Below are 21,379 nucleotides of genomic sequence, written 5' to 3' on the forward strand. Positions count from 1 at the left end.
AGTCCCCCAGAAACGTCCTCCCTGAGGGCCAGCAAGACGAGCCAGCCCTCCCGCTGGTGCGGGGCTCGGGCGCAGGACAGCCGGCTCAGGCTCTGAGGCTCGTTCCCAAGCCCTCTCTCCTGGAGGCTGAAGTGGGCATTGCTTGGCTGGACCCTGAGGGTCTTCAGAGGGCCATCAAGTACCCTGAGGGGCCTGGGGCTGCTTGTCAAAGAAGGTGAAGTCCAGCCTGGGCTCCTGGCTCTGCAGATGCTGGGCCACGTCAGGGGGGACGGGGTTATTCCAGAGGCTGCGGGGCAGAGACGGGCCTCAGCGCTCAGAACTGCCCCTTGTCCTCCTGCCTCCGCTCTGTCCTGCCGACAGATCAGGGGATGAAGGACCCCAAGCAGAAGAGCCGAACCGAGTTGTCCAGCAGAGGCCGTCAAGACCCACATGCTGCCTTGGGAAGACACTGTCCCCCACGCCCACCTCTGACTGCTCCGCCGCTTCTTCCCTGTGGTCCCAGCTCATATGACACGTTTGTGCAAACAAGCAAAAGGCTCCCTTCTTCGAGATACTTCACTTCCACTGTCTGAATCTGTCTTAATAGACTGACGCTGACTGAACGTGACACTTTACCTGCACCTACTAGAAATCTAAGGTGGCTATGATGTGAATGAGGTGCTTACATGCAGTGCCCTTGCTCAGTGTGGAACCTACTCAACTGTAGGTGGCAGTGATGACAGCTACCACCTAGGTGCTTCCTGCCTGGCAGTCTTGGTGCTTTACATGCTCACTTAGTCCTTACGACTACTCCAAAGTAGATACTACCATTATCCCCAGTTCACAGATGAGGACATTGAGGTTTAGAGAAGTTGAGTGAGGGATGCAGAGTTAACAGGACTGGCAAACAGCACAGCTGGGATTGGACCCAGGTCTGCTTGTGGCCAGATTCTTGCTGGAGTGGTCCAAGTCTCCTTCCATAACCCTCCCCCCATGCCCTGCCCTCCTCCTGCAGGAAGCCCCCTTGGATTGTGGGGGTTGATGGCGGCCTCCCACCCGCCAGCCCTGCCCTCCGCGCCTCTGTTACCGGATGACTTGGATGCCAGGCCCCTGGGCCAGGACTTCTGCCAGAAGCCAGGCTCCACAAGCTGTGATCTGATTCTTCTCCAGGCTTCCCAGGGGACAGGGGAAGGGTGGGGGGAGAGAGAGAGTCATGAGATGGGGGAGGGGCTTCCCTATGTCTCAGGCCAAGATGGGACCCCCTCCCCACACTACCAACATGCAACAGAGGACTAGTGGCCGGTGTAGCAGGCAGGCTGCAGGCTAGATCCCAGGGAGAACTAAGCTTGTAGGAAGCAGGCAACCAAGGGGGCTTCCTGGGAGGCAGGGGGCTGACCCAGTGGCCTCTGGGCTTTTCCGGGACGCAGGTCCCCCGCCCCGCAGCCCTCCCACCCCAGAGTGCTTGTCTCTCATACTCCACTCTCTTCAGCCGGCCCATCTGGGGCAGAACCTGGGCCAGCTCGGCCGCTGCCTCGTCCCCAAGAAGATTCCAGGACAGCCTGCAAGGTAGGAGCCCGCGGTCAGCAGTGGGAGAGCCGGGGGCTGGGGAGGGCTGTGTGTGCAGACGCAGGCGAGGCCACCTCCCTTGGGGACTTCTCCGGGCACAGGTGGCTCCTTCCTCTCTACGCATCCCGACTCCCCAGAGGGTCTGCCCTCAAGAACCCAGACATCTTAAGAGCTGGCTGTCCTGAGATTGCAGGCGTGGTCTGGAGCTCAGCCACCATGCCGTCTCCCACCAGGCAGGCGCCTCCTGGTGATTTTGCCACCCCGTGCATCTTCTGTATTATTATGTATGTCACTGTCATGCTTTTAAGTCAATCCTCTTTTTTTATACTTAAAAAATTAATTTTTTAAAAAGATTTTACTTAGAGACAGTAAGTAAAGTTGCTGAGGCTGGCTTTGAACTCCAGATCCTCCTGCCTCAGCCTCCCAAGCCACTGGCATTACAGGTGTGCCACCGCGCCTGGCTAAGAAATCAATCTCAGCAGGAAATGTGATTGCTGTCAATGGGAGCCCCGTGGGAAGGACCCTACGCGGAAGGCTGCCCACACGGGTAAGTACAGGACAAACAACAGTGGCAGCTTCTGGCTGAGACCCATGTCCTGCCTCAGGTGCTGGGGCTGGGCCCTACGCTCTGGTTCACAGGAGGCTGGCGGGCATGCGTTAGCCTCGGCTGAGACCTTCTCTTTGGTGCCGTGAATGCAGTTAAGACCCTTAGGATGCAAACCAGAATCCTCTTGGGATCGCCTGTGGCCTGTGTTTTCTTCCACACCTTGGAAGGTTCCCAGGCTACTCCCGGCAGCCTGGCTTGCCTGGTCCCAAGCCGGTGTGACTGACAAGGGGGAGCTGGGTCCAGCCAGTGTGGAAGGTGAGGGGCCAGGGCGTGGATCGGCTTAGGTGCTCTGCACCGCCAATGGTGGCTTATAAAGGGAGGCTCCATAAGCCAGGAGGGGCGCCTCCCACAGGGAAGCTCGGAGGTAAAGACCCCTCAGCGACAGTCCAGCCTCCTCCCCTCCCACCCTGCAGGCAGGGGAAGCCAAAGGCTGTGCCCCACACCATGAGGCTCACGCGGAGAAACTTCCACGAGAAGAGGTCTGGGCAAGAGCGACGTTCCCATTCATAGGTGGGACCGTCAGCCAGCCGAGAGGAGGGACAGGCTCTGGGCCACACGGCGTCCCCCCCCAGACGCCTGGCTTCCCGGCTCGGCTCCTCCAGGCACTCACAGGATTTCCTCAAGGGCTGGACAGAGCATGAAGCTGGCCACGAGGCCCTTGGCGGCCTGGTTGTCAAGGTCACAGGAGACCAGGCTGAGGGGAGAAGGGGGTGGGATGAGGGGGCGTCCAGGTGGGGGACAGCTGGAGCAGGACCCCGTCTGTGCGATGGGAGTCCAGGGAGCCACTGCCTGGGCTCAGGGCAGGTTGGGGTCCCCAGAATGCGCCCCTCCCACTCGGTCCCTCCCTCGCCGGTGCCAGAGGTCCCTGCCCTTCAAAGGCCCTCCAGGCACCAGGCTCCAGAGGGGCGCTGGCCCCCGCGGGGCCCGGGCAGCCAGGGAGGCTACTCACTCCAGCCTCTGGAGCTTCAGGAGCCCCTTGCAGAAGCGTGGGAGCCCTTTAGCCAGGCTGTTCTCCGCCAAGCTGGGGAGAAGGGGAGAGAGACTGTGAGGAGCCCCCAGGCCCCTGCTGGCCTTCCCCACCCCGCCTGGACGGTGCCCCTCACCTGATCTCTTCCACGCATGGGCATCCGTCCAGGGCCCGACAGAGGCTCAGCGCCCCCTCCGGACCCAGATGGCTGGAAGGCAGGCTGGCGGGAGCGGGGAGCGTCAGGAGCCCGGGTCCAGCTGTGCAGACTGGGGCCTTTCCAGAGTCCCCTCCCCTCGGCCCCCCGCCCTGCAGCACCGACCTCGGGCCTCCGGTTAACCACGGTCCCAGCCCCTCTCCACGGGCACCTTAAGTGCCCGGGCTCTGGGGTCTGAGGTCCCAAGTTCAAGGCCTGCTCCTTTGCGCATTAGGAAGGCAAGCTCTCCCTGCCTCTCCAGTCCTGAGCTCCCTTCCTGGAAGGGCAGCACGGGGACATCCCAGCCCCAGAGGGCTGCAGGCCCCCATGAGGTGGGCGCCCCTCCCACACAGCGCTTGGCAGACACCCTCGTCCCCCCTTGGAGACTGGCTCACAGGGCAGGCTGAGCTGGGGACATTGCGCTCTTTTTGAAGACGAGGAAACTGAGGCTCAGAGGGGCCAGGGCTCACAGGGGCAGGGGGCGGGTGGCAGGACCAAGCGGGGCTGGGCCTCCTGACTTCCCCACCTGGACACCAGAGGCAGCCCCAGAACATGCCATGGTTTGGTCTCAGCAGGAGACCCCCATTGCTCCCAGGGTCCCCTCCCTGTGACCCACCATGCCCTGGGGCAGGGAGCACTTACTGCAGGACCCTCAGGTGCTGGGGCAGTCCCCGAGCCAGCCCCAGGGCAGTGGGGTCCCCCAGAGCATTGCAGCCAAGCCTGAAAGAAGAGAGAAGGGGGGGCTGGGCCTGGCTGACCCGTCGGGAGCCCCGCCTGCCCCAGGGACATCCCACCAGGGCAGACTCACACCAGCTCCTCCAGCTTCCTGCAGAGAGGGAGGGACTCGGCCAGCTGCGCTCCCCCCGCCAGGCCGATGCCATTCGCTGAGAGGCTGTGGGAGGGGAAAGCCATCAGATCCTGACTCCCCTCCACGCCCGCCCGCCCTGTGCGCAGGGTCCCTGAGACCCCGCCACACACCGTCCCTGCTCTGCCAGGCCAGCCTCAGCCTGGTTGAATGCCAATTTCATGTGGGTTCTACGGGTCAGAAGGACCCACAGAACAGGGAGCGAGGCGGGGGGTTAAGGTCACACAGTCAGAGCCAGGACGTCACGTGTCCCCCTGCCCAGATACTGGGACTGGGGGAGGGGAGATTTTCCAGTGCTGCCTGGAACCAGGGGCTGGTGTCCTCTGGGAGCAGGGGTGGCCACTGTGGGCCCCTCTCCTCTTGGTAGGGCTGGCCACTCACTCTATCTTCCTGAGCTCAGGCAACTTTGGGAGGATGGCGGCCAAGTGCTGGGCCCCGGCATCTCCAATCCTGTTGTGGCTCAAGCTTGGGGAGAGAATGACATGACGATCAAAACACCAGCCTTCCACCCGCATCTCGTCCGCACCCACCTCCAGAACAGGAGCAGAGGCCGACGTCCAGAGAAAGGCCTCCGCTCACCCTGGGAGAGCCCCGTCACCCCGTGTTAGGTGAGGGTTCCCAACTTTGGGCTTCTGTTTAAGATGTTTTTCTCCTTGTTGTCTGACCTACATCCCTCTTGCTGCAATCTACTCTCTCACATTCTGTCTTTGGGTCTCAAAATTCCAGATCGGGCCATTGGTCAGGCAGCGTGGAGGCGCCAGAAGGGGACGTGACTAAGAAGCGGAGAACCTACTGGAGCAGCCCTTGTGCGGTCTCCCTTGCCAACGTTGACGAGGGTCCGAGGAAAGGACAAGCCACTTACCCCAGCTCCTCCAAGCTGGTGGCAGCTCTGAGAGCTTTGGAAAGGTGGCAGCAGCCGACGTCACCAATGCTGTTCCCGCTCAGTCTGGAGAGGCAGGGGACAGGCCCAGGGGCCTTAGACAAGCGCCTCAAGGCCTTGGCAGGTGCTGCACTGCCTGTGTGCGCCCAGGGCCTCGGGACAGCTCGCTCACAGCATCTGAGGAGGGTGGCAACTGGGACGGGAATGAATGTCCCCAAGGTCCAGGTAAGGACCGAGGCCTGGCGGTGAGCCACGACTGGCCAGACTCAGTGACTCGCAGGCAGGGCGGACGTGAACCCCAGAGCCTCGCCTGGCAGCAGATTCTGTGTGGCTCGGCTTTGCCGGGCAGGGTCTCTGGACAGCCGGCGGGAGGCCGGTTTCACGTGGGTCCTCCAGACCAGGCCGTCGGCTCTCCAGGTCAACGGTGCTCCCACCCAGGCGGGTGGGGGCTTTCCTTCCCTGCAGCCTGACCTGGCCCTGGCTCTTGCGCGTGTGGGGAGAGCAGACCAGAACGAAAGGGCCGGCCAGCTGCCTTAGCCCCCTGCACAGGAGCCGCCTGGAGGCTGTTTGTTTTCTTGTCCTTTGCAAATTAAAGCTGACTGAAGAGCCAGGGAATTAATTTGGGGCAGAATGACGGGGTCCTGTCCGCCACGCCCTCCGGAGCTACCCCACCCTCATGGGATCTTTCTCTCCACAGCAGGAGTGGGGCAGGACTTCGTGCTGCTGCTTTGATTTGAGGCCCCGTATTTACTATTTTGCAAAGCCACATCAAGAGAGTGGTATTTAGCCGGGCGCACGCCTGTAATCCCAGCAGCTGGGGAGGGAGGCGGAGGCAGGAGGATCACAGGTTCAAAGCCAGCCTCAGCAGCAGTGAGGTGCTAAGCAGCTCAGTGAGACCCAGCCTCTGTATTCTACCAAGTTGTTGGTCTGTGTCTTGTCAGGTGACAGGAGTTCTAGAAGATTTGTAGATATATTTTTCCTACTTTTTTACCCTGATCTGCTCCTAGGTACTTTTTACCATGCACATTTTATGTTGTTGTGTTTTTTTTTTTGTTTGTTTGTTTTTTTTTTTTTTGGCTGTTGTTGTTACTGAGGGTTTCTTTCTGACTTCTGGAAACTGAGGTATAATTAAGCCTTTCCCATCCAAGGCAATAAAGAAGTTCTACATAGAACGTGGCAGGTCTCTAGCTAGGCTTGGTGGCACACGCCTGTAATCGCAGCAGCTAGGGAGCTGAGACAGGAGGATCGAGAGCTCAAAGCCAGCCTCAGCAAAAGCGAGGTGCTAAGCAACTCAGTGAGACCCTGTCTCTAAATAAAACACAGAATAGGGCTGGGGATGTGGCTCAGTGGTCCAGTGCCCCTGAGTTCAATCCCCGGTACCCACCCCCCCAAAAAAAAGAGGGTGGTATTTGTTTATCACAGCGAGCAGAGTGGGAGTCACAGGGAGAGGCTGCCAAGTCTGAGCTCAGACCCTCACTTCTCAAAGTGTGCCCACAGCACCCAGACAGGCATCGCCAGGAACGTGCTAGAAACAAGAAGCTGGGCGCTCGTGCTGTGGGGCCTGGATTTGCATTTTAATAAGACCCCAAGGAGAAGCATGTGCACAGGAAGGGCTATTTGGGGACTTGAACCCAATCCCTCCAGGTCACTTCTGTCACCAGGAGGAAACTGGTGGCACCAAGAGGCAAGAGCAGTGGACGTCAACCTGGGAGGGCACAGCGATGTCCTCAGGAGGAGCCACAGAGGGTCCTCAGGGAGGTGCCTGGTGCTTCCCTGGGCCATGTCCCAGTGGAGCCAGGCAGTGTGACTTCCCGCTCCTTCCCGTGGGGTCACTTGGCCACTCACCGGAGGCTCTGCAGGAGGGTCATGTGGCTGAGTCCTTGCGTGAGCTTGTCCAGCATGGAGTCACCCAGCAGAAGGTGACTAAGGCTGGAAGGGAGGAGGCCAGATGAGCTTGGAGCACTGGTGTGGGGTCTGAGGGGCAGGTGGTGGCCCTGTCCGGTCCAGCCAGCTGAGGCCTCTGGCTTAGCAAGCCCAGGGACCAGCAAGACAGCCACTTGCACCCATGCAGTGTGAAGCCCCCCACTGGGCAGTCTAACTGCACGAACTGTTGGGGTCCCACAGGGAGCGGGTCTGAGTTCTGAACCCCACGAGACCCAGATGGATGTTAAGCAATAATGGCCATCGTGCCTCAAACAGATAATGGAACCGAGTCCTGGGCTCCGGCCTTCTGGAAAGGTTGTCTATGTCACCTCTGGTTCACAGACGAGGAACACTGAGGCTCAGAGACAGAACTCTCTCCAGGCTCCACCCAGAGCACAGCAGCACCCAGAGCAGACTCTCCTGGGCCCCAGGGCTCACCCAGCCTCGGCAGGAGAGGGAGAGTCACAACATTCACTGCTAATGACACTGCGCAGCCTCTGCTCGGAGCTCTTACCAGGCATTTTTTAATCCTCCCAATAACCCCAGGAAGACGGGACAGTTTTTATCCCCAGAGTTGAGGAAGCACACTAAAGCACAGAGAGGTTTAGGGATTTGCACAAGCTCACACAGCAAGAGTCGGACCCAAGAGGTGATCCACTGTCCTGGTGTGTCTAGAACTAGGGTTTTCCAGGACAAGCAACTTTCAGCACTGAGGCTGAGGCAGCCCTGGCAATTCAGAAGAGGTGATCACCCTACCGAGAGCTGACCCAGATGGCCTGGCTCCTAACCATTCTGCTGCAGGTGGACAGCTGGAAGAAGCCAGCTGGACTTGGGGGAGCTTCCCATGGGAAGAGACTCTCGAAAATGACAGATCTGGAATTCAAAGAGGCCCCTGATCACTAAGGAGTCATTCTTCTTTTTCAAAAGGGAAAGGACAAGTGCAGGCCATATAGCCCACCTCGTAGAGTGCCTGCCTCTCATGCTGGAGGCCTGGGTTCGAGTCCCCAGCACTGTGTGACTGTGGAAATCACAAACAAACAAAGGACATCATTATGCCCACTTCAAAGGCAGACTGGTGCTGGCACTGGGACTGTGCTTCTGGGGCCCCCAGCTGCTAGTCCTGGCCCAGGTGCCCGTCAATCTCTGTCAATGGGCCAGGGAGTTAATGAATGACCTCGTGGGGCCTCTAACTCCCAGACAGAAATTTCCAGAAAGCCACAGAGAAGCAGGCATGTGGGAGGAGGGCAGAGAGAGCCCTGTGAAGACAGTGGCCCTGTGGCCCAAGGCTTCTCCATCCTCCCCACCCCCCAGGATGAGCAGAGAGAAGCCAAGCAGAGGATTTCATTGCTGTGACAAAAAGTCAAAGGTGACTTTTAAACTGCATTTGAAACATATGCTGAGAAGAAACCAGAGAAAAAGTCACAAGTGGATTGTTCCCGGGAGGTTTCTTAAGGGAGCCTCATCTCCAGGGGATTCGATGTTCTTCGTAACTTCTTTCCGTCAGGATGGAACTTTTTATAACCAGGAGATATTTTTGGTCATCAGAAAAACTTCTGAGAGAGTAAAAGCAGGAAATGCTGCTCATTTTTTTTTTTTTTTCCCTCGATGCTAAGTGGGAATCTCTGTGGAGATTCTTTGAGGCTGGCTTGTAATCTGCATCTGGCCAGTGAGAACACTTTGTACTTAGAGCCACAGTGATTGGTTTAGGGGTGAGTGTGTGACCCAAGCTAGTCCAATGAGACTCAGTCGAGGGCCTTTTGTTATACCCATAGGGACAAAGGTGCTCCCTTTCCACTAAGGTGGGAGAAAATGAGCCAGTAGCTGTGGGACAGACTGCCTGAGAAGCAAGCCGACAGGGGACGGGGAGAGGGACCTGACCAGCAGCCAGCACCTGGATCCAGCCATACCTGAAGTCAATGTCCTTGTAATTTTCCATGACAAGCCAATAACCTCTTGGTCTGAGTTTCCTGAGACCAATTACCTTGATGACAGAGTCATCTTGGGAAAGGCATTTAGTAAAAGGTCTTGGGAAGGCATTTAGCTCACCTGGGTCCATCCTGCGACTTGACAGTCTGTGCCCACCAGGGTTCCTAGCTCCCCACACCCCTCCCTGCTGACCCCTCTGCGCACCTGCTCCCGCTCCCCATTACCCACGACCACTCACTCGAGTCTCTTCAGCCTGCACATCCCCTGCAGAGCCCCCATCAGTGCCCTGGTGCCCTCCTCACTGAGCCAGTTGCTGGAGAAGCTGGACGTAGCACAGGTAGGAGTTAGGGAGCCTGCCCAGCCCAGAGCTGAGCTACCTCCACCGCCCGGCCCGCAGGCTCCTGCAGACCCCAGCCAGCCTCGCTGCCCGGGCTCCCTGGGGGCATTCCTGTTCCCGAAGGCCTGGCTCTGGGGTCCCCAGGGCAGCCCCGCTTGCCCTGCCGTGAAGACACCATGAACAGGGCTGCAAAGAGGAAGCCGGGGACCAGGGACACGCGTGCACACACGTGACGATCCTCCTGACCTTAGCCCTCTGCACCCTGATGCCCACGGCCAGCCGAGGCAGAGCCCAGGTCATCAGCCTGATTTAAACGCGCGGCAATCCCAGCCCAGGGAGGAAGAGCCACTGGGCCAGCGACACTCCGCTGAGACCCAGAACACAGGGCCCCGCCCCACCGGGCATGAGCAGAATGGCTGGGCTGCCTCAGGAGACCCACCATCCTCCCCGCCCCCTGCCTCCCCTGGACCAGCCCCTCCCGGGTCACCCTGGGACTCACTGCAGCTCCTCCAAGTGGTGGCAGTGGCCCAGGCCAGATGCCAGGTGGCTGAGGCTCTCGGGGCTCACGCAGCTGGAGGTCAGCCTACGGGGATCAGAGGGCAGCGGGTCAGGCGGGAGCCCTGTGTCTCAGGCGCTCTGGAGGGCGGGCCGTGGCTTCAGGTGCAGGGGTGGGACCTCCTTGTCTTTCTACGTCTCTCCCACGGGGACCGATTAAGCCAGGATCTAGCTGGAGGCAAGTGCTTGGGTGGCAGGCACCGTGGAAGGTCGGCCGGGGCTCTTCTCCATCACTGCACTGCATCTTTAAACCAGTATGTGGTGGGGGCCAAGGACCTGTGGCCCCGGAGCATTGCTTCATGAGGAAAATCAGCTGGGTGGACTTTAGAAAAGCTTCATTTTGCAACCCTCGTACTGATGAGGGACAGACTGAGGAAGCAGGCACTCACGGTCTTGTTTGTTTTGTTTGGGGATCGAACCCAGGGGTGCTTAACCATGAGCCACAGCCCTGCCCTTTTAGTTTTTATTTTGACACAGGGTCTCACTAAATGAACGAGGTTGGCTTTCAACTCATGATCCTTTATAAATTTTTTTTGCAAAGGGGAAACTGTAACTTTACGCATGAAGAAACCTCTGAGACATCACCTTCAGCAGGCGACACAGCCTCCCCGGGGGGACACACAGACATGGTGCCCCCGAGGCTAGGCGCTGGGAACAGCACAGCACCGCTTGTGAGTGATTCCCACCCCAGGTGAGACTCTGCCTCTAAGCACAGGACTCAGCAGGGACACACAAGGTCCAGGATATTCTACAGAAAAACTGGCCTGTAAATGTCAGGGACAATGTCACAGTGGACACAGAAGGGCTGAAGATCTGTTCCAGATCCAAAGAGACTGAAAAAGGAAAGCCACCAAGAGCCATGTGTGACCTGGATTGGATCCAGGATGGGAGCAGGAAGAAATAAAGAACATGATGGAGCAATGGTGGAACTGAAGTGGAAACTGTAACTTAGAGGACAGCAGAATGTCCGTGTTCAATTTCCTGGATTTTACACTTTTCACCTTATTATGGGAGGGAGGGCCTTGTTCTTAGGAAAAGCACTGAAATATTTTTGGGGGAGGGGCATGCTGATGCACTTTATCCTCCAGATTGTTCAAAAAATGGGGGAGGGGAGAGAGGAGAAGAGAGAAGAGATGAGTTAACATGAAAAAATATTGACAAAAGGTGAATTTGGGTAAATGGTATATGAAGGGTCTCCTTAATCTTGCCTTCTTTTTTTCTTTTTTTGGTACTGGGGCTTGAAACCAGGTGTGCCTAACCACTGAAACTCATCCTCAGCCCCATTTTATTTTTTTATTTTGAGACAGGGTCTCAGTGACTTGCTTAGGGCCTCGCTAATTGCTGAGGCTGGCCTTGAACTCATGATCCTCCTGCCTCAGCCTCCTGAGCTGCTGGGATTACAGGCATGGGCCATCTTGACACTTTTGACTAGTTTGCAATTATTTCAAAAAGAAAAATAAAAAACAGCATTGGAAAGGGAATAACTCGGTCAGCCAGAAAGGTCTTGTCTAAGACCCCGGCCCCCAGCGTCTTCTCTAGACCCTGGGCCACCTGCCCACTGGATGGGAGACAGAGTCCCCTGGGCCCAGGGCTGGGGGATGCGGGAAGTGCCGGGACCCTGGGGGAAGTCTTATCTGCACACCGGAAGCTCCTCAGCTCTGAGACGGACAGCAGGAGGCTTTGCAGCAGGGAGCTGGCATTGCTGGTGTCACGGAGGTCAACCTGGGATAAGCTGGAGAGACCCAGAACGTTCCAGGGTTGCAGGCCGACCTCTCTCGGGGTCATCACACACAGAGCGGGAGGCCAGGAGAGGGGAAGGACCAAGAGAGCACCCGGGGCCGCTCAGGCCCTCCTGCCCTGGCCACAGGGAAGCCAGGAGGCCAGTGTCGCAGGTGGCCTGGGGCAGGTTCTGGTTGGCCTCAGGGCCTCCGCCTGCATTTCTGCACTGACCTGAGCTGCCGCAGCCTGGCACACGTCTCTATCAGCTGTCTGACAAGGTCAGAGTGAGCCAACCTGGAGGCAGATGGAGAGGTGGCAGTAATAACACCTGGTCCAGTAGGGAGGATTCAGTCTCCATCTACACGGAGCTTATGGCATAGGGGTAAATCAATGCCCGCAGTTTGATATTCAGTTATAAGAAGTGCTAAGAAGCAGGGGTCCAGATGGACCAGCTGGTACGGCTGTGCAGGTTGTTCAGTGCACAAGGGAGGGCACCCAGCCAAGCAGGTGAGTTGGGGCTGAGATCCAGTCATGCTCTATTCCCCAGAAGGTACCCATGCAAGGCTGCATCCACTCAAAAGTGGTGGCGTTTTAATTTCCAAAAATGTGCTGTATGGATTAGGGGTGCTGTGAATCTGGGTCTCTGTGAGAGTAGATAATGGGAAAATGTGACTCTTTTGGGGATCCGAGTGCCTCCTTGAGAGGGTGGCATTGAAGCTGCACCTGGAAGGGTGAGTAAGTGCAGCCAGGTGGAGTCAGAAGGTAGTTGAGAAAAGAACACTTTGGGCAGAGGAAACGGTCTGTGCAAAGACCCCGAGGTCAAAGAGAGCCCAGGGGCATTCAAGGAACTCAAAGCTGGGGGAGGTGATTGCAGCCGAGAACAGGTTTGGGTGCCGATGGAGAACACGGCAGGAGACCTCAGAGGCCTGGAAAGGCTGGGCATCAGAGGACTCTGAGCAGAGGCACGAGGAATCTTGGTCAGAAGCGGCCAGACATCCTCCGTCCCTACCACCAGATGCTCGCTTGGGGCCCCAGCAGCCGGGTCCCACCTGAAGGCCACAGCCTCTGGCTTCTCTTCCTGGCGAGGAAAGTCCAGCTGGACACAGAGCTGCTGCTGGGTCTCGGAGATGCTGCCGAGGGCAAGAGGAGCCAGGTGAGGTCCGCAGCCTTCCCTGGCAGGCTGAGCGGGGCCTGGGGCTGCCAGGCCTCCATCAGAGCTCCTGGGCCCTCTGCCCGGGTCCCTTCCTCCCAGCCAGGACCCGGATCAGGAGCACAAAGCAGTTCCTGCCCTGGGGGACACACCAAGAGTGAGCCTTGTCATCGGTTTTAAGTGACTAAGCAGAGGCTTTCCAGACCATGACAGAGAGCCCCTACAGGTATCCAAGGGCAGTTCCAGAACCTTCCAAGGCAGGTCAGGGCCACAGCGGGGAGGAAGCCTGGGGCAGGGACCTGTCCGCAGGCCACATTTGTACTCTGACTCGCAGGCTTTGCCTGAATGTCAGGCTTGCCAGGTGGGAGGTGCCTCTGGGGAGAGGGCTCAGGAGGTGCCTGAGTGTCCCTGGTCCCTCCCAGGAGAGCAGAGCTGTCCGAGCAGCTCACAGAGCCCTCGGGCCTCCAGCCCTGACGGGGGACACGGGACCCCGCTTTCTGGAGCAGGAGCTTGAGGCCAGGGAGGCACACAACGGGCTCAGAGCAGAGGACACCCAGCTGGGGTCTGAGGCCAGGAGGCACGGCCAGGGCCTTTGCTCTCAGCCGCCTTGCATCCTGTCACCTCTGGTCACAGAGCAACCCAGGGCTGCTCTCCATTACCCGCCCAGGCTCCCCGCCCGTCCCCAGCAGCCTTGTATCTGGGACGGCCTCCCTGCAGCCCACGCTGCGGCTTGACAATGGGTGTGGCCCTCAGGCAGGCCGGGAGCTCCACCAGGGACCCCGCTGTCACCCACTCGGGACCAGAGATCAACATCTGAGAGAGGATCGTCAAAAGAGGGTCCCGAGTGTCGTGGGACGAGGAAATCCGGGGGACCACCTTCCCGACTCACCGCAGCGCAGTGACGAGGCCCGAGGCCTGGGCGCAGACCTCCAGCAGGGCCGGCAGCCCAGCGCTGCCCACCCACGGCTCCTCCACCCTGTCACGGAGGGACACTCAGGTAAGGCCCCCGGGCCGCAGCTCACCTGCACTCTTGGTGCTGGTGACAAGCAGGGGACTTTTTTGGGTTTTATTTTAAAACTCTAGGATCACTCAATTAGGAAGAAGCATAACACGGAAATGAACGTCACCCTCCTCCTACAACAACGCCCGGCGAAAATGTTAAATTTTAAAAAATATCCATATGATGTTCACATGGCAAAGACAAGGAAACCACCCGGAATATAAAATGTGACCCTAATTTTATATTTAAAGAGGGAAAAGTATACCAAGAGAAGGAGGGAGAGGGAGGCAGGAGGAAGATACATTCAATATTTGTGGCAGTTGTTTAGATGGTAGACTTCACCTGTTTTTTATCTTATTTTTCTTTGGTTTTCTGTATTATATAATTTTTTTCAATACTAGGGAGTGACCCCTGGGTGCTGTACTGCTGAACTACAGCCCCGGGTGCCCCACCCCTTTTGATTTTTATTTTGAGCAATTCACCAAGGCTGGCCTCAAACTTGTGATCCTCCTGCCTCAGCCTCCCAAGTCACTGGGATTACAGGTGTGTGCCACCATGCCCGGCTATATTTTATAAACTTTTTGCAAGGTGCATTCATTTAGAAGGAAAAAGAGAATGATTTAAATATTCTTTCTTTAGAGTTACGTTACATTTTTTGAAAAACTATTTTCTTCTTTATGCTCTTCTGGATTTTCCACAAATTTCTACAACTAGTGCATGCTATCTTTAGGCTTAGAAAAGTTTTATTTTAAGATGTTATTTTTGGGTGATCCAACAATTCTGAGCATATGCCCAAAAGGATTGAAAAAAAAAAGACATGAAGACATTTTTGAACACCCATGTTCATAACAGCATTATTCATATGGCCAATAGGTAGCAGCAAACCTAACATCTCTCAGTAGATGAATGGGTGAACAAATTGTGGTCTACCCATATAGTGGAATAGTATGCAGTCTTAAAAAAGGAAGGTGTTCTGACACAGGCAACCCCAAGACAGAACCTTGAGCACATGATGTTAGGTGCTTAAGGTCAAACATGGTCTGATTCCACTTAGCAGAGGTCTCTAGAGTATCATATGTGTTCACAGAAAACAGAATGGAGGTTTCCAGGCATCGCAGGAAATGGAAGTGGGAATTATTTATTGGGTACAGACTTTCAGTTTTGCGAAATAAGTTCTGGAGCTTGATTGCTCGATGTACTTAACATTCCTGAACTGTCCACTTAAAAATGGGCGAGAGGGTACGTTTGGGACTGGGGTGGTGGCTTGGTAGCAGAGAGCTTGCCTGATATGCAGGAAGCCCGGAGTTCTATCCCCACTACTGCTGGGGCGCGGGGAGGCAAATTTTGTGATGTGTATTTTATTACACTTTTTAAAAACGGTGGTTTGGGAAACAACTGGATCTCCTGTGCCTTGTCATGGGCTGTGAGGACGGTGCTGTCCGGGAAGTCGATATGTGACCTCATCCCCTGCAGTTTTCGGTCTAGCCTCTAGCCGACAGGACAGTCAGGAGTTAGCGGGACCAACTCCACGGCCTCCTGAGAAGGTGACCGACAGAGCCGGAAGGTGGCAGTCTGCGGCACAGAGGCCACGACTGGAGAAACCAGAACAGTGAGCCACCCTGTGCAAATGTGGACTGTCCCGGATCCTGTCCCAACTGGGGGAGAATGGAGGCGATTTTAGACTAGACCAGGAACTGCTGTTGAGTTTCTTAGGTGTCCTGGCTGAACTGTAATGATGTAGAAAACGTCCTTGATTTTTAGAGATTCATGGTGAAATATTTAGGAATGAGAGTTCATGAGGTCCGTAATTTAAAATTAAAAATATAAGTGAATATGGAAAAATATCAATGGTTGTCTCACCTAGGTAATGGGATTGAGTCTTAAAAATTGTTTTCTCTAGCCAGGTACAATGGCACACAGCTGCAATCCCAGCTACTCAGGGAGGCTGAGGCCGGAGGATCAGAAACTTGAGGCCATCCCCAGCAACTTAGTGAGAACTTGTCTCAAAACAAATGAAAGTCTCGGGAGGCTGAGGCAGGAGGATCAATGAGTTCAAAGCCAGCTTCAGCAAAGCGAGGTGCTAAGCAACTCAGTGAGGCTCTGTCTCTAAATAAAATGCAAAACGGGGCTGGGGGTGTGGCTCAGGGGTCGACCCCCTCCTTAGCAGGTGCGAGCACCTGGGGTCAATCCCCAGTACTGCAAACAAAGACAAAACCTCTGCTTTCTGGTACGTTCTTTTTCTGAATGTTTTAAAATTACGGTGACTATAAAAGCGTTTGTTTTATGTTATTTTAACCCTTGGTTGGCTATCCTTTGGAACTTTGATTTCTTAAACCCCAAAGCAGGGCCCCACCCTGGGGAGGGACAGCTTCTCTGTGTGCCCAGGGGCGACCCTGGGACAGATGGGCTGGGTCTGTTCTGGGTCCAGGTGGTGGGGTTTAGGGTGCAGGAAACGGCCAGGGCCGTGGCTCCAGGGCCTGGACTCCAGTGCCCGCCGCCCCAGGCATGGTGGCCCTCTGGGGAAGGCGGGGAGGAAGGTACCTGAGGCGGAGCAGCCCTGCCGGTAGCCTCAGCAGACGCAGAAGGAGGGTCAGCTGCTTCAGGTCCAGGCAGCACCGGCTCAGCCTGGGGACAGAGGTCAGTCACTGGTGTGGATCAGGCAGGGTGCCCCACCTCTGAGCTGTCCCGGCGGCTGGGCCCGGTCACTCACGTGACATCTGTCAGCTGGTGGGCCTGGCTCAGGCTGGTGGCCAGTCTGGGCACGTGCTCTGACCCAAAGCTGCACTCGCTCAGCCTGAGGGCAGAAGGCAAGGGCAGGGCCTGGTGGGCCTGCGGGGCCACTGGCTTTGCTCCCACCCAGTCCTCCCAGGACCTACCAGGGGAGCCCCCACTGAGGCAAAGGCCTGGGCCAGGGCCCGTGGGAGGCTAGAGGCAGCTTCTGCTTTGGGACCTTCCTGTCTCTTTATGGGGGACTCCTGCCCCCAAGAAGGTGTTACTTGTTCCACAAGTAAGTCCCTTGTGGAACCCTGGACCTGTGCCAGCCCCCGGTGCCCAGGGCTGTGTCACGGATGGCCTGACCAGGCCACCAGCTGTCTGCACCCTCCCCGCTTGGTCAGAGGCCCCGGCTGGAGGAAGGCGGCCGGGATGTGCTCTCAGGGACCCTCAGCTGGCGCGGGCAGGCCAGGGCCATCGCTCTGATGGGACAGGACCTCTCCATATCGCCGGGAGGCTTCCAGGAGGGCCGGCGTGCAAGCTGGTCTTCAGGGGTTCTGAGAATCTTCTCTCAGAAGCAGCAGGGGAGACTGGCAGACGGAGGGCCCAGGGTGAGCAGTGGCAGGGTGTGCTCACGGACAGAGCAAAGGCCCTGTGGCTGCAGTGTGTGAGTGTGTGTGTGTGTGTGTGTGATTGTGGGGGGGGGGGGGGGTGGGGGTGGGGTAGAGCATGGTGGGAGGTGCTCAGACTGAGGAAGGTGATCAGGCAGAGGAATCTGAAATTTATCCTGGGGGCACTGGGGAGCCACCGAGGAGTCTAGAGCAGTAGAGTGGCATGGCTCTGTGTGTGTGTGTGTGTGTGTGTGTGTGTGTGTGTGTCTGTGTGTGTGTGTTGTGGAGGTCTCTCTGGGTGCTGTGGGGTGAATGGATTGGAGGAGGCCAGGCCAGAGGCCAGGGGACCAGTTTGGAGGTCATGTTTAGAGCCCAAGGACAAGCTGGTGAGGCTGAGAGAGACAGTCCAGGGCCCCAGGGATCATCATAAGAGCTGATCCCCTCTCCAGGGAGCCAGGCCTTTCCAAACACTTTATACACATTGACTCATTTGATACAATAACCCTGAGGGGCAGGTTGTCCTACGATCCCTAATGTACAGATGAGGAACTAAAACAGAGAGGTTCAGTGACTTGTCCAGGCTCACACAGCTGGGAAGTGGCCAGACTGGGAGGTATTCTCAGATGACTCCAGAATCTCAACCCCAAGAAACCTCAAGACTCACAGTTAGGGTGTGGCTACGTGGTTCAGGACAATGTAAAGGCCCTGCCTGAGTCAGGAGGTGTAGGGCACCTGGGGCAGATGTACGGGACCAAACCCAGGCAGAGAGCTTGCAGCAGACTGAGGGGGAGAGGCCCCGGTGGAGGAGGCCTGGAGGCCTCCACAGGCCAGCCTCCCCTTCCCCTTCTCTCTCCCACCCCCATGGCCCCCACCAGGGATTACCTAAGTGTCATCTGCTTGGTCTCCTCCTGCTTGGAGAAGTGAATCCAGAAGTCCTGCGTGGAGCCCAGGCTGTAGAGAAAGGAGGCCGGGAAGCACAGGGCCACCTGAGCTAGCATCCTAGGCACCCCGGGCACACAGGGACACAGAAGGAAGGGGCACTCCCACAGGGACCAGGTGGAGAAGCCACAGGCGGAAGGGCCCTGGCCGACCACAGGAGATGGTCCTCCTCGGGATGGACGGAGAGCCTTCCCTGACCCCAGGAACCCCCTGCACCTGGGCATCAGGGGTGGGAAACTATGATCCCCTGTCCAGAGAGAGTCGGGGCGAGTGACGCAGAGGGAAGGCTGCCCAGTGCGGGGTCCTGCGTCCCCGTCGCCGGGTGCTGGCGTGGCCTTACTTCACGGAGGCCTCGCGGACCCGCGGGTGGGCGGGCAGGGTCTCCAGCAGCTGCAGCACGCCTTCCCGGGAGACGCCGTTGTGACTCAGGCTAGGAGAGGAAGGAGACTCAGGCGAGAGGACCAGGCGGGACCTCCCCACACAGGCGAGTCCCTGGGAGCTGCGCCCTCCCGCCGCTGCCCCTGCGCCCAGGAGGGGGCTGTGAAGCCCCACAGGCAGCGCCCGCCCGCTGGGGCAGGGACGGGGCTCCCAGAGCGCAGGGCTCGGTTGCCTAGCAACAGGTCAGCGCGGGCTCTGGTTGTCAAGTCACCGAGGAGGCGGGGCAGGAGCGCGGGCGACTTCCTGGGGACCCTCTTCCTCCTGCGGCCACCCCTCCGGATCTGTGTCCCACAGAAGGACCCCTTTCCTTCCCGTCCTGGTCCTCTGGGGTTCCCCAGCCTCGCCCCCTACAGAGGCCCCTTCAGCCTTGGCCGGGAGAGTCCGCCTCCCGCTGTCCCGAGGCTGCCCCACTTACTCAAGCGACCCCGAGAGGGGCACCTGCGGCAGGTGTTCCAGGAGGCATCTGAGCCCGTCATCGCCCAGCAGGTTTGCCGAGAGGCTGCAGGAGGTCAGAGTGGTCAGGGTGGTCCTCGTGCCGCCCGAGGCTCTGCCTGCTCCCCGCGGTCCCCAGGCCACTGTGTCCACAGTCACTGCTACCCAACATCACCACACCGTCCCCGGCGCCAGCACCGGCATTGTCACCGCTCAGCACGGCGGTCCCTCACGGGAATAGCCAGCGACTCCCACGTCCCACTGCACCCCTCCCCAGTCCCAGCACACCCGTCCCCAGGCTGCCCGGTGTCTAGTGGCCCTGCCGGGGCCTGCACCTCAGGAGTCCCGGGAGTTAGAGAGAAGCCAATCCCCGTTTCCCCACCCTTGGCCCGTGTCAGGAGCCACCATCTCCAAAGGAGGGTAAATTCCAAAGGAGGGAACGCAGGGACCCAGCGGGCTGCTTCTCTCCTCCTGGCACCCTGGGAAACCTCCGCCACCCTTCCTCTTCCCCTTCCTGTGGCCTTGCGTGGCTTTAGCCACCGTCTCTGCACCAGTGCAACCAGCTGGGGCAACAGGCGCAGGCTCAGGGCCCAGCCGCGTCCCCTTCTGAAAGGCTCCTGGGCACCACGTTGGGATTGGGCAGGGGCGAGAGACGGTGTCCAGGGAAGCCTTAGGGACGTGACCCGGAATCTCACGCCCCTCCTGACAGCACGTCCTGAGAGGCGCAGGTGGGCGCACGAGCGACCCCGCCCACACGGCCCCGCCCACGCCGGCACCCCCAGCCCCAGGTGCCAGCTCCCGCCCAGCTCCGCCAACGCACTCCAGCTGGCTGAGGTCTCCGCACTTGCTCAGCAAGCAGCACAGGGGCTCCACGTGCTCCAGGCTCAGGCCGCAGCTCCTAAACCTGTGGGGCGAGGCAGGCGTCACGCGGGGGCCAGGTATTCAGCGGCTCAGATCCCCTCCATCCTGGCTGGTCCCGGTGAGGCCTCCCAGCTCCACCCTGGATCTTCTGACAATATCCAGCACCCCCTGCTCCCACTGCCACCCAGGTTCCACCTGGCACCCCAGTTGTGTTGCTGGAGATCAAACCCAGGGCCTCTGCAGGCTGGGCAGGGCTGTACCACCAAGCTGCACGCCCCAGCCGGTTCTTCACTTCCTAACCCTTTGCAGAAAAAGCTGCCTGCCCCTGAGCTAGGAGCACATGTGGGCTTGGGCCCTGTCCCTTACTGCTCTGTGACCACAGCTGGCAGCTGCCAAGAGTGAATATCCACGAGGTTCTTAAAATGGTTCAGTAACAGAGAATTAGAAACTGCTTTTACTAAAAGCACTGACTCTCCATTTGCGCCTGCCGGAGCCCAAGGAATAATAAAGACATCTCTGCTTCATTTTGTGTCTGTCTCTTTTGTTAAACGTTGGGCCAGGTCCCTGCTCACCTCTGCACATGAGCATGTCAATCACTCAAGGAGCATGCCATGGGTTTTCTAGCCCTACATTCACATACCTGTCCCATTCCCTTCAAGGCTGAGGACAGCGAGATAAGAGTAACTGAAGTGTTTTCAAGGTTTGCAGGGACATTCAAATGCCAGACCCTTGGAGTGGCACCTAGAAGTCTCCAGTCATTGTCCTAAATCTGTAGTCACCTTGGATTCCAGGAACAGCAGAGCCTCATGGGCAGATTGCTACCCCCCATAATGAGATCACCCTGCTCTATGGGAGCAATTATCTCACACCAGTAACCGAGGCCGCCCTGGAAGCAGGAGAAATCATCGCATGGGAACTGGATTGGCCCTCAAGCGACAAGGACATCTCCAGAGCTACCTTGCTGATGATGAGCAACCAGAAACTGGCCTGACCAGGGTGACCAGCTCCACCAGCTGTGTGAACCCCAGCCACTGCCCCAGCTCCCCTGTTCTGTAAAACCTCAAAGTTCCTGGAAGTCCCTTGAAGACAGATCTTTGGTCACTGTACCCCTATATCTGCTCTTCCCAGCATGCCCACGCTGGTTCAAATTCCTTTCTCGCCCTTCACTGCTGTCCATCTTTTTGATGGGCATATTGGGAGATGTGGCAGAGCCTGGTCTGCTGGGGCCAGGGCCTTCACCCAAGGGCTCCAGTGACCGTGCCTGGCAGGTGCTCAGCAAATGTGAGCTGTTCCTGATGGTCACTTGACAGCTCAGGAGACGGACAACCTTAACGGACGGGTTCCAGTCTCACAGGAGAGCTGGTGATATCGAGTAGGTACCAGAAATATCATCTCTGCATTTGGGGGTTGCTCTCTTGCTCCAGGGTTCTGCTTCCAGTTTGACACCTTCCTCCCTCTCCCCCGTGAGGCACCCATGGAGCCTGGGCTGGGCTCAGCAGGGGAAGGACCCTCAAGTCTATGGGGGCAGCTGCCCTGGGCACTGCTTCATGCAGCTTGGCAAAAGCCTGCAGCACGGTGGCTCCCTTCTGCAGCTGCAGACTCTGAGGGTCAGGAGCTAAGCTGCTTGCCCAGGGTGCAGGCTCTGATGGTCATTTGACAGCTCAGGAGATGGACAAGGAGGTGGGGCCAGGTTTGGACAGCAGGGAGCAAGTGGGTACG

At 57.8% G+C, this 21,379-nt stretch overlaps 1 protein-coding gene across 7 annotated transcripts in view; it reads right to left on the minus strand.

Annotated features, from left to right (window-relative positions):
- NLRC5 (NLR family CARD domain containing 5) overlaps positions 1-21,379 on the minus strand; it is an 85,359-nt gene continuing 63,980 nt past the window's right edge. For 3 of the 7 annotated variants that reach the window (XM_079117756.1, XM_079117752.1, XM_079117753.1), the window contains 23 exons: positions 19,620-19,703; positions 18,783-18,866; positions 18,270-18,359; positions 17,873-17,941; positions 16,378-16,461; positions 16,209-16,292; positions 13,557-13,643; positions 12,567-12,647; positions 11,749-11,811; positions 11,441-11,530; positions 9,743-9,826; positions 9,145-9,228; positions 6,903-6,986; positions 5,040-5,123; positions 4,559-4,642; positions 4,121-4,204; positions 3,955-4,032; positions 3,256-3,339; positions 3,102-3,173; positions 2,763-2,846; positions 1,455-1,538; positions 1,067-1,150; positions 1-286 (listed from right to left, as the gene is read on the minus strand). In XM_079117756.1, the coding sequence (XP_078973882.1) occupies positions 175-286; positions 1,067-1,150; positions 1,455-1,538; positions 2,763-2,846; positions 3,102-3,173; positions 3,256-3,339; positions 3,955-4,032; positions 4,121-4,204; positions 4,559-4,642; positions 5,040-5,123; positions 6,903-6,986; positions 9,145-9,228; positions 9,743-9,826; positions 11,441-11,530; positions 11,749-11,811; positions 12,567-12,647; positions 13,557-13,643; positions 16,209-16,292; positions 16,378-16,461; positions 17,873-17,941; positions 18,270-18,359; positions 18,783-18,866; positions 19,620-19,703 (1,918 nt within the window). In that variant the 3' untranslated portion in view covers positions 1-174. Of the gene's footprint in view, positions 351-1,066; positions 1,151-1,454; positions 1,539-2,759; positions 2,847-3,101; positions 3,174-3,255; positions 3,340-3,954; positions 4,033-4,120; positions 4,205-4,558; positions 4,643-5,039; positions 5,124-6,902; positions 6,987-9,144; positions 9,229-9,742; positions 9,827-11,440; positions 11,531-11,748; positions 11,812-12,566; positions 12,648-13,556; positions 13,644-16,208; positions 16,293-16,377; positions 16,462-17,872; positions 17,942-18,269; positions 18,360-18,782; positions 18,867-19,619; positions 19,704-21,379 lie in introns of those variants that run through there. The other 4 variants (XM_079117754.1, XM_079117755.1, XM_079117757.1 and 1 more) reach the window with 4 other exon arrangements.

This window comes from Sciurus vulgaris (assembly GCF_902686455.1).
Source record: "Sciurus vulgaris genome assembly, chromosome: 17".
Taxonomy (NCBI): domain Eukaryota; kingdom Metazoa; phylum Chordata; class Mammalia; order Rodentia; family Sciuridae; genus Sciurus; species Sciurus vulgaris.